Source organism: Macadamia integrifolia, chromosome 12 (assembly GCF_013358625.1).
Source record: "Macadamia integrifolia cultivar HAES 741 chromosome 12, SCU_Mint_v3, whole genome shotgun sequence".
In the NCBI taxonomy this organism is placed as follows: Eukaryota; Viridiplantae; Streptophyta; class Magnoliopsida; order Proteales; family Proteaceae; genus Macadamia; species Macadamia integrifolia.
In genome coordinates this window covers 26251460-26267405 of record NC_056568.1, presented here as the reverse complement: position 1 = coordinate 26267405, position 15946 = coordinate 26251460, and the positions used below count along the sequence as shown (strand labels likewise).

Genomic DNA, 15946 nt, shown 5'->3' with positions numbered 1-15946 from the left:
TAATCAAGCTTAGATAGTTAGTTCAAGTCCTATTTCAGTTATTATTAGCCCCTTTCTTTACCCGTCTTTAATCTGGTTCTAGAACCTAAATATTAAAATTGATACTCTGATTTCTTGTGCTGAGATCAGTCCTTGTTTGATATCTGTTTGATCTACTTTGTTGCCATGTTTTGGGGTGTACTTTGATAAGTATCCTGCAGTTCAGGATTAGGTTGGCCTTGCCAGTCCTAGTTCTACATTACCATACCACCTCAAACGACCTTGTTGGAGCATATCATGGATTGGGGCAGTCCCAAATCAGCTTTAACACGTTCATTCCTTACTTTATCCTTCACAGTTTTCCCGCATATACATCTTAACATCCTCATCTCCATTACACATAGCTTATTTATATGTTGCTTTTTAACTGCCCAACATTCCTCCCGTACTTCATAGCCGACCATACAATTGTCCTATAGTATTTCCTTTAAGATTTACAGGGAAACGTTGGTCGCACAAAACTCTAGACGCACCTCTCCACTTCATCCATCCCACTTTAATTCTATGTGACACATCATCCTCTATATCTCATTTTTTTTTAATGAATAAATAAATTCATTACCAAACAAAGGAAAGAATATACGAGGGGGGGGGAGGGCACAAAACCCAAAAGCCTTACCAAAGGGGTGGCAGAAAAACTCACAAAAGGGGAAACCCCAACCAAAATACAGCCAAAGGGGGAGGGGTGTTACATCAAGGGGGGCATATCATGTTGGGGGGATAGGATAGAGGGGGGGAGTCCCCAAGAGACAACAATGAGCCTGTTCCTTGGGGAGTCAATAACACCTTTTTTTATGATTGATCCCAAATATCTAAAATAGTCACTTTGTGGTATCTATCTCTACTCACTAGTCACCACGTCTATATCCGTCGTAGTCTGACTAAAGTTTCACATCAATACTCTTTGTTCTACTTATCCTAAAACTCCTTGATTCCAAGGTTGATCTCCATTGCTGCAATTTAACATTGAGCCATGTTTTTGTCTCATCCAATAAAACAATATCATTAGCGAAGAGCATACACCATGGATCCGTAGCTTAAATGTTCAAGTCAAATCATCCGTGACAAGCACAAATAGATAGGGCTTAAAACTGATGTAGCCCATAGAGCTTGTTACCTTCTTTTAATTGTCCCTTGCTTTATTCCCATCAATTATTTATGTTAGGGGTATAAAAGGGTTTTCAAAAATTATTTGAAAGTGACTTATCATTATGTCATTATCAAAAGCTGTTATTGTCATATACATTTTTTGAATACATATGTGAAATGACAGTATTTATCCTCGTATTGGGAAAAAATGTTATTCTAAAAGGGGAAAAAATGTTATTCTAAAAGGGGAAAAAATAAAGTTACAAATTATTTGACACCTTGAGGGGTGTCAATAAGAACACCCCTTTACCTATTGGTCCTAGTTTCATTTACAATTCTTGAAGGTCTAGAATTGTTTTGAAATTACTAAAATTTCCCTTGTTCTGTTTTGTTTGGGATTTATTGGTTTGGATAGGTCCTACCTGATCCAATTAGGCTTTTGAAACCTAGGTTGCATAACGTTTGTTGTTAAGGTGCCTTATATAAGTTTCTAGCATTTGTTTACTCACCATATATCACTGTGAAAAGAACACCACCTACTCATTCTATCAGACTGTACAACATTGGGTAATGGAATATTTAACACAGGCATGAAAATAATTGCTGCAGAATTTCAAGGTTGGTTGGCATAATTTGAGTTCCAATCTTGATTTGTTTGGATAGTTAAGGAATATTGTTGTGTGACAATAGTTGTGGTCTACCTTCATTTCTGTTCATCTGCTCTGTAACATGGGATACTCAATTTGTTGGGCTATTAGACAAATTGGCCTGGCCTAGGTCTGCAACCCAGGCTAAATCCTTGCCAAGCCTGGATCAATACAATCACCCAACTGTTGCAGAACATCAAATCTATTAGGTGATTTAGGACAGGAGGATAGGTACCTTTGAGAGGGCTGCTATATGGCTGGAGAGAGATAACCAGCCCCGACTTGACTGATGCATTTTGTCGAGCACTTGGCACCAACTCATCTAGCACAACAACCTGACCATTATTGCTACTCAAGATACTGGAGGCCACTACGTCAAGTTCTATTTGATGAGTCTCTACAAGGAGTTCATTCTAATCCGGAACAATAGCCATACAACCTTCGGGCTCCATCTGAGAGGGTGTGATTGTTGAGTTATCACAGACATTTTGTCGAGCACCTTGAGTAGTACCACCCAGAACACTCTCTGCTGCTAGTTTCGTCTTTCTCCCAACCACTCTGTTATATTCTCCCTCAGGGGCCCCCATATGCTGAACACCCTCAACAATCTTGTCCGTCAAAGCACTCGAGAGCTCAGGCGGAGCATCGGTAAACTGGTTGCCAAGAGGAGCAGGCTTCCGAACAAGACCGCTAGCTGAGGAATGCGCAAAAGATTTGCAAGAAGTACAAATTGGAGGCTTCCAATCGTACTCCGCCCTTTGATCCGTGAGAGTTCCATCATGTTTCTCGTACCAAACCTCATCTGGGAGCTCAGAATCAGCTGTGACTTCGAAACAAACCCTCGCATAGGATAGCCTTTTGTGGTCAACTGTTAATTTATCAGTGAACATGGGTTGGCCAACCAGACTCCAACCAGACTAGCTAATCGACCAAGAGAATTAACTCCCCACAAATAAAGCTGTAGAGCTGGAAACCTGACCCACACTGGGATCGAGCTCACTGATTTAGTCTCCAAACTCACATCTGGTGACCACATTTTCAGAATCAAGGGCTCTCCATCATAAATCCAGGACCCCAGATCTAAAATAGTTTGACCAGTTTCAGAGCTCTGAAAGTCGAAAATAAAAACGCCAGTATTCTGACCAAAGATCTGCGCAGCTCCTCCTGCTTTCTATCTATTTGCAACAAAATGTTTAATCACCACAAATGGAGGATGGTCGTGGATCAAACACGAACCCCACTAAAGTGTATTGCCATCGTGTGATCTCTCCCTTAATCTCTTCAACGGGGGAAGTTAGCCACCTTCTTCCCTTCCTTGATCAAAGGTTGGAAAAACTGAACCTCTTTGCCATTCGTTCTGGTTCGGTTGTCCTGGTAGCTTTGCTTCCAATGTCTTTTGCTCGTTGATTTACCTTTCCTTGTCTAGACCTGCTACAACCTCTCCTACTAGGCCAGCTCGTTCACCCTCTTCACTCTGTTTGTCCAAAGACCCAACTCCAGCAGAGCCATTACTAGGGAGAGCTCGACTACCCTCCCCAACTTCCTTCACTACTGACCCCATATGCCTAACACTGAGGTTACCCCTGCTGAGAAACCAGCACAAGAATCCAAGTTGGAGTTCATTGATTTAGGGCTTATCTAGACTTCATTTTATCCCACGTTCCCATAGGTGAAGGGGGTTTTGCATCCATGGAGAACATCTTCTTTGTGAACTGAAGGAGGTCCTTTCTGAGTCGATCTGAAGAAACGGAATCATCAGCATAACCTCACATAGGCCGAGCCCTTTGAACGGATTCTTGAACCCCGGCACAAAGAGGACGAGCTCATGTTCGAAGATGAAGATCCAAGAGGATTCGTACCGCGCCACAGAACAAGATAGCTAACTGATTCCCTAGGAAGAGAACGAAGAATCAGGACGAACAAGAGAGCTTACCGAACTCAAACAATGCAACGAGAACCTGAAGGCTGTCCTGCACCTGAATGGGATCAATGACGAGGGCTGGTTCAGTCAGTAGCCGGCGTTCCTGAACTCATTCCGTATACAACAAGAGTTTGCACGCGGATCGACTCATGAAGTTCCCATTGAAATAGAATCCACATATTGGGGGATTGGATGCAGTTACTAATTCATGATCTCGCATGTACAGAAAGATTAATGACCCGACTTGTAAGAAAACTACTACCATTTCTAAAGTCTGTGTCAGTGAGAAGCGTTGTTCCGTTTTTAGCTTTAGTGAGCCTGTGACTGTCTGAACGGACTAGTCTACGCTTAGCCTTCCTTCCGACCTTGCCTCGATACTGTCAGTTTAGTGAATGGGATAGCAGAGAGAAAGGAAAAGTAGTAGTTCCGAAAGGAGACTCCACCTAGCTAGCGCGCTCCTCATCTCAATGCTACACTTCGACAGCTACGAACTAACATGCTTCGGAAGAGAAGCTAATCCACTACCTGCATTCGCCTTGACAGGCTAACCCGAGCGTACCAAGGGACTTACCAACCGAACCTGCTCACTAATGTGATTCCAAACAAAAAATTTAACCCGATCACCTCAATGCCCCGCTTGGAAAGCTCTCCTCTACCGCGCCCTAACCTAGCCCCTAACCCCTAAGGCAGCCGTAAGCAGGCTAAGGAAAGAAATAAACTCTATAGACAGATCTGTGTCAAAGACCGGATGTGCTAACTTTGAAATCAACTGCCAATACTTCCCCCCTCCTCAAACTTGCTCTTAAGGCCCAGGGAAGAAGCATGCAAGCAGTAAACAGGATGAGAGCTTCGCTTGTTGATTTGACCGGGTTTCTCCAAAATCCTCCCTTCCACATACTATACACCAGACCCATATTTGACTATAGTTGTCGCGGTGTCAAATCGATCCATGGCGGTGGAGGGGGGGCTAATCGATTTGGCAATGAATCGCCCATTATGGCGTTGCCATGGCGGTTAAATCGCCCATGTGCCATTTTTTATTTTCCTTATTTTCTTAAGTTATTTACTATGCTAATTTTTTATGTCTGTTATTCTCTAAAGTTATTTAGCATGCTACAAGGCTGCAATATATACCCTACAACATATAAAACCAACATTAAGCAACATCAAATCATCAAAAATCAACATAGCCCTATCAAAATCACCCTACATTTTACAAAAAAATCGACCGCCTAGTGAATCAAGTGTGACCTGGCGTCTATGGTGGTGCCATGGCAATGCCTATCAGCCAATGGCAACTGCCATTTGTGAGTCACGTAAATCGTAGCACTGCCATGAACTTTTTTTCCACTAGGATGCCAAATCGCCGCCTAGGCGACGCCATGACAACTATAATTTGACTGTACCCCCAAATATCACATTGTAAAAGAATGATCTCTTCGCTTGACCCTTACATCCAAAGATTCACTACTTGCATTGTACCTTGTACCCAGACCCATAAACCACCTACCAGACACCAACCATACCATCGATCACCTCCCTCAAGCGGAGATCCCCTTGTACCTACACTTTCTCCAGGATACTTCTTACTGAATGCCCATAATTAAAAGATGAAATTCATGACCGGATAAACGACGATGTCCAAACTTCAAGTACTCCCTCCGAATACCTCCAAGCGGCCCTTCGGTACCAAGGGATAGAAGAAACACCCTTGCGGTAAAGAAGTACACGAAACGAGTCCCTATCATTGATATGTGCCGGAAAGTGGCACAGCACGAAGGAAAAGAGTAGTGCCCGAAACACAAGTAGTCGAGCCAGAGCGAATGACTTTGCTGAAAAACAAGTGCCATCAAGAATGACTAGTGCAAGAAAGAAGGACCAGTACGAGAGAGATTTGTTGACAGAAACGAGTGCACGAAAAAGATGCACCGATGCCCTGAAAGACATTGACTTGAACGAGTGACGGAAAGAGAGTGACTAGAGCCAGAAGGAATCGATCCAACCACAATCCCCTCCACATCCCATTCCGAACTAGATGAGCCAGAAGGCAACGAGTGAAGGTAGAGGAAGAGAAAAGCTATGTTGACGACTTTTAGCTACAAGCCCAACTAGCGTAATTAAGCCAACCAGCAAGCCGATTGCACAAACGTCTTAAAGACTATAGTTGCGGCTAGCTCACTAGCTGATAGAGATGCTGCCTCAGAAGCAAAAGAAGCACCAAGATACTAAAGAGTGAAAAGCAAGGAGCGGAGCTTTACAAAGCGAGCAGCAGAGTAGCTTACACCTTGCTAATGAAAAAAGTAAAGACACCAGCTTCAAAGCCCCTAGATAGTAATACGTAAGAGGAAGGTGACTAAGCAACTATGCTACCATTCACACCCCAACCTAAAACCGACTACTGGAAATCACTTACAACTAAGGGGGTGGGCATTATGATCAGCAACTCACTCTCTGGAGATTTGCATTGTCGCCGCATATAGCATGGGGAATCTGGTTAGCAATAAACCCACATTTTAGGAACAAAAGATAGACTCCAAAGCAGCTAGAGCTCTTCTCGAAAATCTGGCAATTCTTAGCATTCCCCTTTGCCCCAAGACCAACATCGTTGATGAAAGCAAGTCTTGAAGACCAGAAATGAAAGTCCAGTGGTCTCCAGCTGGATATTGCTCCGATGGCTCAACAAGGGGGAACCCAGGACCTGCCGGGGCAGGAGGAATATTGAGAAATCGCACAGGGGCTTTCCTTAGGGTTAGGGGATTTCAGTTAGCTCTTGGTCATAACACAAGTTGGATGGCTTATTCCCGATCTTGCAGCTACTAAATCAGTCTTGCTATTGAAAGTTGAGCCACTCAATTGTGGATTGAAGGGGACTCCCGGGTTGGCTGTCCAAACCTGGCTTGCCCTTATAGGTTATGGTGGCTTATGCACTCCATTCGCTATTGTCTCGTTGCGATGACGACTCCACCCACTGGGTCTGCAGTTATTATTAGAGTAAATGGATACTATGAGGAGTTGGAGGCTACCAAGATGCTATGCAGGAAGTGCTCAACAAGCTCATGGCCCTAGGAGTCACGATAGTGGCTCTGATACCAAGAAAACAAAAAGCAAATGAATTGAAAACTCTCATTCATTAGGGATAGCTTTATTATTATTAAGGCAAAAGAAAAAGGCTTCAATGCCATGATGCCCATGCCATACCATACCGAGGGGTGAGTTGGGCTCGAACAAAGTACACCGCCGACTCCACTAGCTGGCAGAATAGAAACCCTACACCAACCCACCCCCTTTCATTCTCCAGCATTGGGGAATGTTGCAGTGGGTGCCAATCAGTAGCTAGCATCCACAGCGAAGGGACACTGGGAAAGCCCACCCGAACCAGTCTAGTGCCACAGATTGAATGCGTTGCGTCATTGAACCATGGACCAAAATGACATCCTACTATAGGGTATAGGGGAGTTTGACTTACTACATAGGGTATTCACAAAAAATAAAAAGAGGAGCGGCAAAGCGGAATTGTTGCCTTCGCTGCTACCACTCCTCGGTAAGATGCGGGAACTTTATTCGAAACAAAGGATATGCTGGGTGGGATAAACCCTCCTCTTCCCTTCCTTCCCTGTTCAAGGGCCCCGCTTAAGTTGAAAAAGTATTGGATGACTTTGCAGATTAATGCCTCAGTCCCTTCCAAAGACGCATCCGCCTCAAAGAGCTATTGACCATAAAATGGAGTTTGAACCATGCATGAAGCCTCCAGCTTAAAACACCATATCGTGTGGCCCTCCAGAGTTGGCAGAACTAAGAAAGCAGTTGGATGAACTTCTTGAAGCAGGGTTTATCAGGTCACCTAAAGCTCCGTTTGGTGCGCCTGTATTTTTCAAAAGAAAGACGACGGGAGCCTTCGGCTGTGTATCTACTACTGGGCACTCAACAAAGTGACGGTGAAGAACAAGTACCCCATTCTCCTTATTGTAGATCTTTTCGATCAGTTGGGGAGTGCGAGATATTTCTCGAAGCTGGACTTATGCTCGGGGTACTACCAAGTTCAAATAGCAGAAGGGAATGAAGCTAAGATGACATGTGTCACCTGCTACGGTGCCTTCGAGTTCTTAGTCATGCCCTTCGGCTTGACGAAGCCACCCGCAACCTTCTGCACGCTAATGAAAAACATCATCCACGAGTACTTGGATAAATTCGTGGTGGTGTACCTGGATGAAATAGTGGTCTACAACAAAACACTGGAAGAAAATCTCAAAGTCGATCATAGTACGCACGTGTTGCTTTGCTAATGTCTCACTTCCCAGCCGGCGTTATCTGCTACATGACTTGTGTGAACCTTCAATGGGTTTACCCTGGAAACAAGGTAAATGGTATGGGGGAGAAGGTAATGTCTAACCTTTTGTACCGCGAACATAAGGGCCGGACACTCTTTCTCAACTGGTGGATAATGGTATGGGAAGAGCATCCACAATGCATTTAGTGGATGACCACATTGTCCAAGAGGCCAGTGAAAATATAGACTTTAATCCATATAGATTAGAAAGATAGAGACTGAAGCATGTCCACATAAAGGCCTGAAGCCTTGAACACCCCAACAGCTTCAATAACTCTGTGAAATGCTATTTCTCAGATAAATCAAAATTAGAAATTATTGATTGTTTCGGAACTTATTTTGTCTTCTAGAGACTGAAGCATGTCAACAATAAGGGCCTGAGCCCTGAACCCTCAATAGCTTAAAAAACTCTGTGAAATGCTATTTCTCCGATGAATCAAAATTTAGTAATCACTGATTGTTTTGGAACTTATTTTGTCGCCTATTTTTCTTTCTTTGTTATTTTAAATGTATTTGGTTGTTTTGGAAATTTTAGTTCACGCCTTATTCATGATACTTTGTGCTATTAAGTGATTCACCCTTTATTTTTACAACCATTTCTGCAGTGCTGTATGTCCATACCTGGCATTGGAAACCTGTCGCCACTGGCGTTTAAGCAACAAAACTGTGAACTTGATGCGAAATGGGAAGATGCCTACTGTTACGATTGAGCAGGCTCAAAAGAACTTTTGCAAGGTTCGTACAATAGTTCTAGAATAAATATGGTAGTGTTTTTGCTAACTTCAGTAATTTCCCCTTTATAATCTTTATAATGAACATACGTTATTTTAAATATTGAGAGTTCTATTTTGTGAGGATACCTTATAATCTCAAATAATTCATATTGATTGTCAATAGAGGCTAAAACAAATATTTTTCCTCCATCCCACGAAGTCAGTTCTTTACATTTTGGGGGGTTCAAAATTCTTGGTCCATTTTTCAAGTTAGGTAATGATTTTTTAATAATTTGACTGTTCCCTTACATTGATTAGCACAATTCATTTAAGAGATTTCACATAAGTTGTGGAGGGAGGGGAAAATTGGAAGGAAGGCAGATTTAAATACCATAACTGTTCTTCATAAACATGGTGCTTTCGAAGGGGACAGTAATCGGGACAGAGAGTTATAATTTACAGATGAGAACAATTCTTTTTTTTAAGTTGTAGTGTTATTAAAAAAAAAAAAAAAATCCTTCTAAGCTTGATCTTTTAATGTCCCTAATTTAGAAGGGAAATGTACATATTGTTAGGGATTCATAATCTGGAGATGTGCTTTTCTCATTATATTTCTAAAGTCCTGAGTTCAACCATGGGATTATAATGTATGAATTCTGCTAATAGGTTGATTTTTTAGTGAGACCATAGTTTTTTTTTTTTTTTTTTTTTTTTTATTTACATCCATCTCTTTTTGTAAGGTGCTAAATTTGCGAACCTATTGAGTAGCAAACCTAGTTATCGTGTTCCCTAGCACCCCTCATGGTCTTGTTATTTACATAAAGATATCTTTGTACTGTTGGTTTTCCCGCACCTTGTAAGTTTTGCTAATGCCGTGTTGGGATGGGAGTTACTGAGGTTCATTTAGCTACATGAGCTTACTCTGAAGTTCAGCCAAGTCACAGACTGCATGGCAGGAAAAAGCTCTGGCTCAGCGCATTGACACCCCTAGAAGCAACTAAATGTTTTCAATTTCAGTAGCAAAACTGCTTCTTCTCCATTTTTATGTAAGAATCCTATGTGGTTTATAAACAGGAACATATCTTGCCTGGGACCACGGGTTGTAAACAGTGAATGGACACTGTTTCGTTTAACTGAAATCTTGATCATATATCATATTGTATCGGCTATATCATTTAACAGGCCATTATAAATACCTTGTTCCAAAAGTGCCTGATTGAAATTTCGACTGAACTTGAGCTTCTCGCCTGTTTCACCCCTTTTCTCTGCGGAAAGAAGGAAAACCCACATTTCAGCCTGATTTTTGCCACCACACCTCACCTTTTCTCTATGAGTCTATGTTACATGTACTCTGTACTATTTCACAATTAATCAATATTAGGTTTCTTCATTCATGGTGCATAATTTACTTGCTTTTTCTGTCTTCTAGTACTAAAGCAATGTGTAGAGTAGGCCATATTACACAAAGTATACAATAGGGTTTGGCATATACTTTCAACCAAGGGTGCAAATCCAAACCACCACTTTGTGTGACCTTTCCTATAATACAAAGGTTTACATATGTTTATATAGGCTAAAATAAGGTTTCCCTCTAAGTATCGGAGCTTAATATGGCCATTTGCTACCATAAATGACCAACTTAAACTCACCAGAAAAAAAATGCTCTGTTTTCGGTGAAATTTCGGTCATGCTGAAACAAGACCAAAACCCGAGTTTTCGAACCTTGTCTTAGCATACATGACCATACATGAGTCTACAGCCCCAATAATTGGTTAGTGGTCACTGGTCATGCATCTTATGTTTACTTGATCAGGGCCTAGAGATGGATGGGTGCTGGTTAACAGGTTGCATATACAAAGATCATCATAAACTTATTCTCAAAGTTTCAGGCCTAGAGGATTAGAAACCAGTGAGTTTTATCATTTTGACTCAACCCAAAGATACCACAAGTAGCAGGAAAAGAAAGAAGCAGTAACCAGAATTAAAGAGGAACACAAGAAATAGCCGAAGAGAACAAAGGAGAAGTATAAGAAGAAGTCAAAACCTGAGAGAAGGGGAGCTAAGATCACACCTTAGAAGAAAGATGAACAGAACAAAAAGGAGGGATAAAAAATATGGAAAACCAATCCCATATGCATAGCTCAACTGCTAAAACTCTTGAGAGAACTCAAAATTCTTTCCTTAAATCATGATTCATTGACAGGGGGTGTATAACTTATATAAAGACCTTTTGAAATTCCAAAACAAACTCATTAAAGGACTCCTAATCACTTTTACACACTGAATAAAGTAAACAGCTCAAAACAGAACTATATTTGGCTAATAAGCATAATTTTGTAGTACACATAAGAGAATAAACTCATGTACTGATGTCACCCCCAACTAATGGACTTATATTGAGGCCCATTACAATGAACGCATATAATAGTTCAAAACCCTTGGAACCCATCCATGGCCTAAAATAAGGTTTTTCTAAGCCCAACTGAGCAGTTTTAGCTGCATCAATTCCACTGATGTTGGAAAAAACTTGTCCTTGAAGTTAAAAATATGGGAGATTGTCCACCACTCTCAGTAGCTTCAATCAGTTTGCTTGATTTGACGATCATATTCTTTTCACAAATAAACTCGAACGAAATAATTGTTGGATTCTTGACATTGAAGATTTGTTGGGGAAGAACAAATTGCACATGCTCAACCTTTGTATGGATAATCTCAATTTGCTTCTTCCAAAAAAATTACCATGGGGGGCTCTTTATCTTCAATCGGAACTTTGATTCCAATCAGTGGCTCCTCTGGATGATCTTCATTTTCAAGAGATTCTTCAAACAACTTGTCTTCAGCCGAGTATAACTTCAATTTTTTAATGGAACTCTTCTGAGGCCTTCTATGATAAAGGAGCCCTTATGTCTCTCATACGTTCTTGAATAGAATCGATATCATCCTTCATTGGAAGTAGCAACTAGCAAATCGTATATATGTGGATCAATCTCCATGATGAAGATCTTAGGTTAGGCTTAGATTTGGCTTTAATTGGTGCAACATAGGTTTCCAATACCCCAATTAGGTCGCTATGGTTCCATGCAGGGCAATAAAATATCAAATAAAGAGGACAATGGAAATTTCATACTTTTTAGAACAGTCCAGGACTCATTTGGAAGAAAGAAAAAAGGACACTGGGATCAATAAGTTATTAAATTCAAGTAAAGGACCTTTTTGGAGTTTCAATTCATACTGGGTATTTTTGGAAAAAATTTTTGAAAAGTGGGAAAACCTGTAATTCCAGGATGATAAAGCACCTTCTTTTTTTTTTTTCTTAAACAAAAAACAGAATCTGGGATCAAATAATTACTAATTTTGAAGGAAAAGCCCTATCTGGAAATTCATGCCAGAATAGGGGATAATATAGAATCAAATCCAGAACAGGGGCTATAGGACCAGAATAGAATAATGGTATGAGAAATTATATGACTTTCGAGAAACAAGGAAGAGAATTTGAAGAAACCAAAGAAGAAATTAGAGGTACTAAAAGAAGATATTAGAGAATGAAAAAGAGAGAGGAGGGATATCAGATATGGAAAATCAATCTCGTATGCACAGCTCATTAGCCCAACAATGCCATAACTCTCTTAAATCTCAAAATTCCTTACTCAAATCATGCTTAACTGATTGGTGTGTGTAGCATAAATGAATATCTTTTGAAATTTCTAAAGTGTCTCAGTAAAGGATTCATAATCAAAACAGAATTTTATCTAGCAAATGAGCATCCCATTATAACTTAAGACACTAAATCGTGTACTAACTTAATCCACCCCCCCCCTTCTCTTATGGGCTTATAATTGAGGTCCGTTGCATGAAATTCACGAAAAAAATCTCAAGGCCCCATTTAACTCATACATGGCCCTAAAAAATGTCTTTCTAAGTCCAATTAGGCAGTTCTATATGTTAGAATATTTGTAGTAGGGGTACAATAGGAATTGTCTTATCTTAAGTGTCTTTATATGTATTTTCTCTTATTTCTCTTTCACCTCTCTTAGGGAGGAACTTGTAATTCCTTAAAACAATATTTGAACCTAATATTGGTGAGATGAGCAAGTTAGCTCATTCACGTTTCTCTCTCATTCCCTCTTCTTCCCTCTTCTTCCCTCATCTCTAACCCTAGTCTTCCTTATTTCTAACTTGGTATCAGAGCTTGTATAAGGGTTTGAGAGTCGATCAAGCATCCCGGTTTCATTCTTTAAGTGTCTTTTGGAACCCTAGAAGCAAAGGGTCCATTAGAGGCTATGCTATGTAAGAAAAGTATACAGCAAGACCTAATGGAGTTCTAGAATCCACTTGAAAATAGTTGGAGGGAGCTTGAAGGACTACAAAGATCATTTGAAGTCCAAATTGAGAAGAAGACTGCTTCATAGGTTTACCACCAGCCAGTTTTTCTCTTCTTTGTTTCTCTCTCATCCGACATTGGTTGGGAATGAAACCTTGCTGAATAGGGTCGCCCAAGGGTCTTATATGATCCGTCCAAACCTCAATTGTTGATTTGTTGTGATGAAGGAGCACAACTCCATCTACTACTTGCTGCCAGATACCGTTTTTTCCCTTGTTCTGGGTTGTTTCTAGCCTGCATAGCTGGCAGTGAGGTTGCTGGTTCCATTTGTTAGATGTGCTCTATCCTATGGTGCTTGTATGAGAGTTTTAGATGAAGCTCCACAATTGGAAGTGAGTTTTGTTGATGTTTTATGAAGATTTCATGCCTCTTTAGCTTGTTGGAATTTTTTTTTTTGGGTTCTGAGAAGACAATATTTGGGACTTGTGTATCCCCTTGGTTTGGATCTCCATTAGTGTTGTTTGAGGAGTATCCTTACATTATGTCTGATCTCATGGAACCTCTAGAAGCTACATCGGGTGGGTTGAGTAGTACCAACCCAAGTTCAATTGTCTTTGACAACACTAACACCCAGATTTCTCTTGTGAAGTTGGATAGTACCAACTACTTAGATTGGTCACACTCTGTGAAGCTGTCCCTGTGGAGTAGAGGGAAGCTAGGATATATTACTGGGGCTATCAAGGCTCCTGCTGTTGCAGACCCGGGGTAATAGAAATGGGAGACTGAAAACTCTATTGTGACAACAAGGTAGCAATAAGCATTACTCACAACCTAGTGCAACATGATAGAACAAAGCACATTGAAGTAGACCGGCATTTCATAAAAAAGAAGATTGATTCCGGTAATATCTGCACTCCCTTTGTGAGGACAGGTAACCAATTGGCAGACATCTTCACCAAATGACTCATTCCTCACCAGTTTAGTACCCTCTTATGCAAGCTGGGAATGTATGACATTTATTCTCCAGCTTGAGGGGGAGTGTTAGAATATTTGTATTAGGGGTACAATAGGAATTGTCTTATGTTAAGTGTCCTTATATGTATTTTCTCTTATTTCTCTTTCACCTCCCTTAGGGAGGAACTTGTAATTCCCTAAAACAATATTTGAACCTAATATTGGTGAGATGAGCAAGTTAGCTCATTCACGTTTCTCTCTCATTCCCTCTTCTTCTTCCCTCTTCTTCCCTCCTTCTTCTTCCCTCTTCTTCCCTCATCTCTAACCCTAGTCTTCCTTATTTCTAACTCTATATTCACTTTAGAACACTCGAAATTAGCTGGTTGATTGAGGTATTTATGCTTGTTTAGTTGTTTTTTTTTCCCTCCTTTTAAGTCGAGGATTGACTTAGTCTTTTCTTACGATTCATGTTTTGGGTTTTTCCAAATCTATAAATATATGGAAAGGACTCAAACCCTCCCCATGACCATAGTTGTCATGGCGTCAAATCGATCCAAGGCGGTGGAGGGGTGGCTAATCGATTTGGCGATGAATTGCCTGTTATGGCGTTGCCATGGTGGTCAAATCGCCTATGTGTCATTTTTTATTTTCCCTATTTTCAAAAGTTATTTAGTATGCTATTTTTTTATTTCCCCTATTTTCTAAAGTTATTTAGCATGCTACAAGCCTACAATATATACCCTATAACATATAAAACCAACATGAAGCAACATCAGATATCAAAAATCAACATAGCCCTATCAAAATCCTCCTGCATTTTACAAAAAATCGACCGCCTAGTGAATTAGGCGTGACCTGGCGTCCATGGCGGTGCCATGGCGACGCCTATCAGCCAATGGTGACCGCCATTTGTGAGTCACATAAATCGTAGCACTGCCATGAACTTCTTTTTTAGCCAGGACGCCAAATCGCCGCCTTGGCGACACCATGACAACTATGCCCATGACATGGAACCAATTCCAGTTCAGTTTTTTCTGAAATTTTCTTTTGTTGATTCAGTGATTGCTTGAATGGATTCTTAGGTGTGCTTGGTGGATTCCAACTCAAAGCTTAGGTGGATTCTTGGCCTGTGTTATCTCTGTTATCTATCTATCACTCTGTTTCATGTTCACATGTCAGATTTATTAGAAGTTCTCCACCCTTGGGAAACCCTGTTTTCTACTATTGCAATATCATACAAAGTACTGTTCCGTTTTAGCTCAGATTTCATACATTAGTTCCTTTTAGATAGCTTTCTGAAAATCTGTCATTAATTTCTGAAATTTCTGATCAGTCAGTACTATTTTGGATCTGCTACCCTCTCTCCTAGTAGCTCTAGGACTCTGTTAGAACATTTTATTCTGTTAACTGATTTAGCTCCAACCTCGGGGGCTGAATCTGCTTGTAGAATGGAGTATTTGATTGGAGTTTGGGACCATTCTCAGCTTCCTGTGTATAAGTTGTAATGTTTCTCCAAAATTTTCTTGGTATACTAACCTGTGATCCTGTTGTTAGGCTGGAGATCGGTTATTAAAACATTTGCCTTACTTTCTAATGCTTTTTGAAGCTTCAATGAAACTTCCTTCAGAGCGTTCAAATAAAAGAGAAAAAATTACGCACTCTTTCAAGGGTAGTTGCTTCTAGGCAAACCTCCTGGCTGTCTCTGCACCCCTACCTCCTTTATCACTGAGCGGTCATTTAGGGGCCTTAGCTGGTGATCCGGGCTGTTTCCCTCTCAAAAATCAAGGCTAATGTTGCTTGTTCAAGCTGATACTTGATCTAATTAGTCTGTTATGTGGATCCTCACAAGAAGAGTATGTAAAATCTATGTAAGACATAGATGAGAGGACTAAAGAGAGCCCAAAAAAAAGGCGTTATCAGAACCACCACCCCCCC

General features: G+C 40.8%; 1 protein-coding gene across 1 annotated transcript in view; it reads left to right on the top strand.

Moving 5' to 3' along the window:
- Positions 1 to 15946, top strand: part of LOC122057294 (ferredoxin-dependent glutamate synthase 1, chloroplastic/mitochondrial-like) — a 77878-nt gene that overhangs the window by 46844 nt on the left and 15088 nt on the right. Inside the window, exon 14 of the mRNA XM_042619347.1 lies at positions 8629 to 8758. Coding sequence (XP_042475281.1) covers positions 8629 to 8758 — 130 coding nt within the window. The remainder of the gene's footprint in view (positions 1 to 8628; positions 8759 to 15946) is intronic.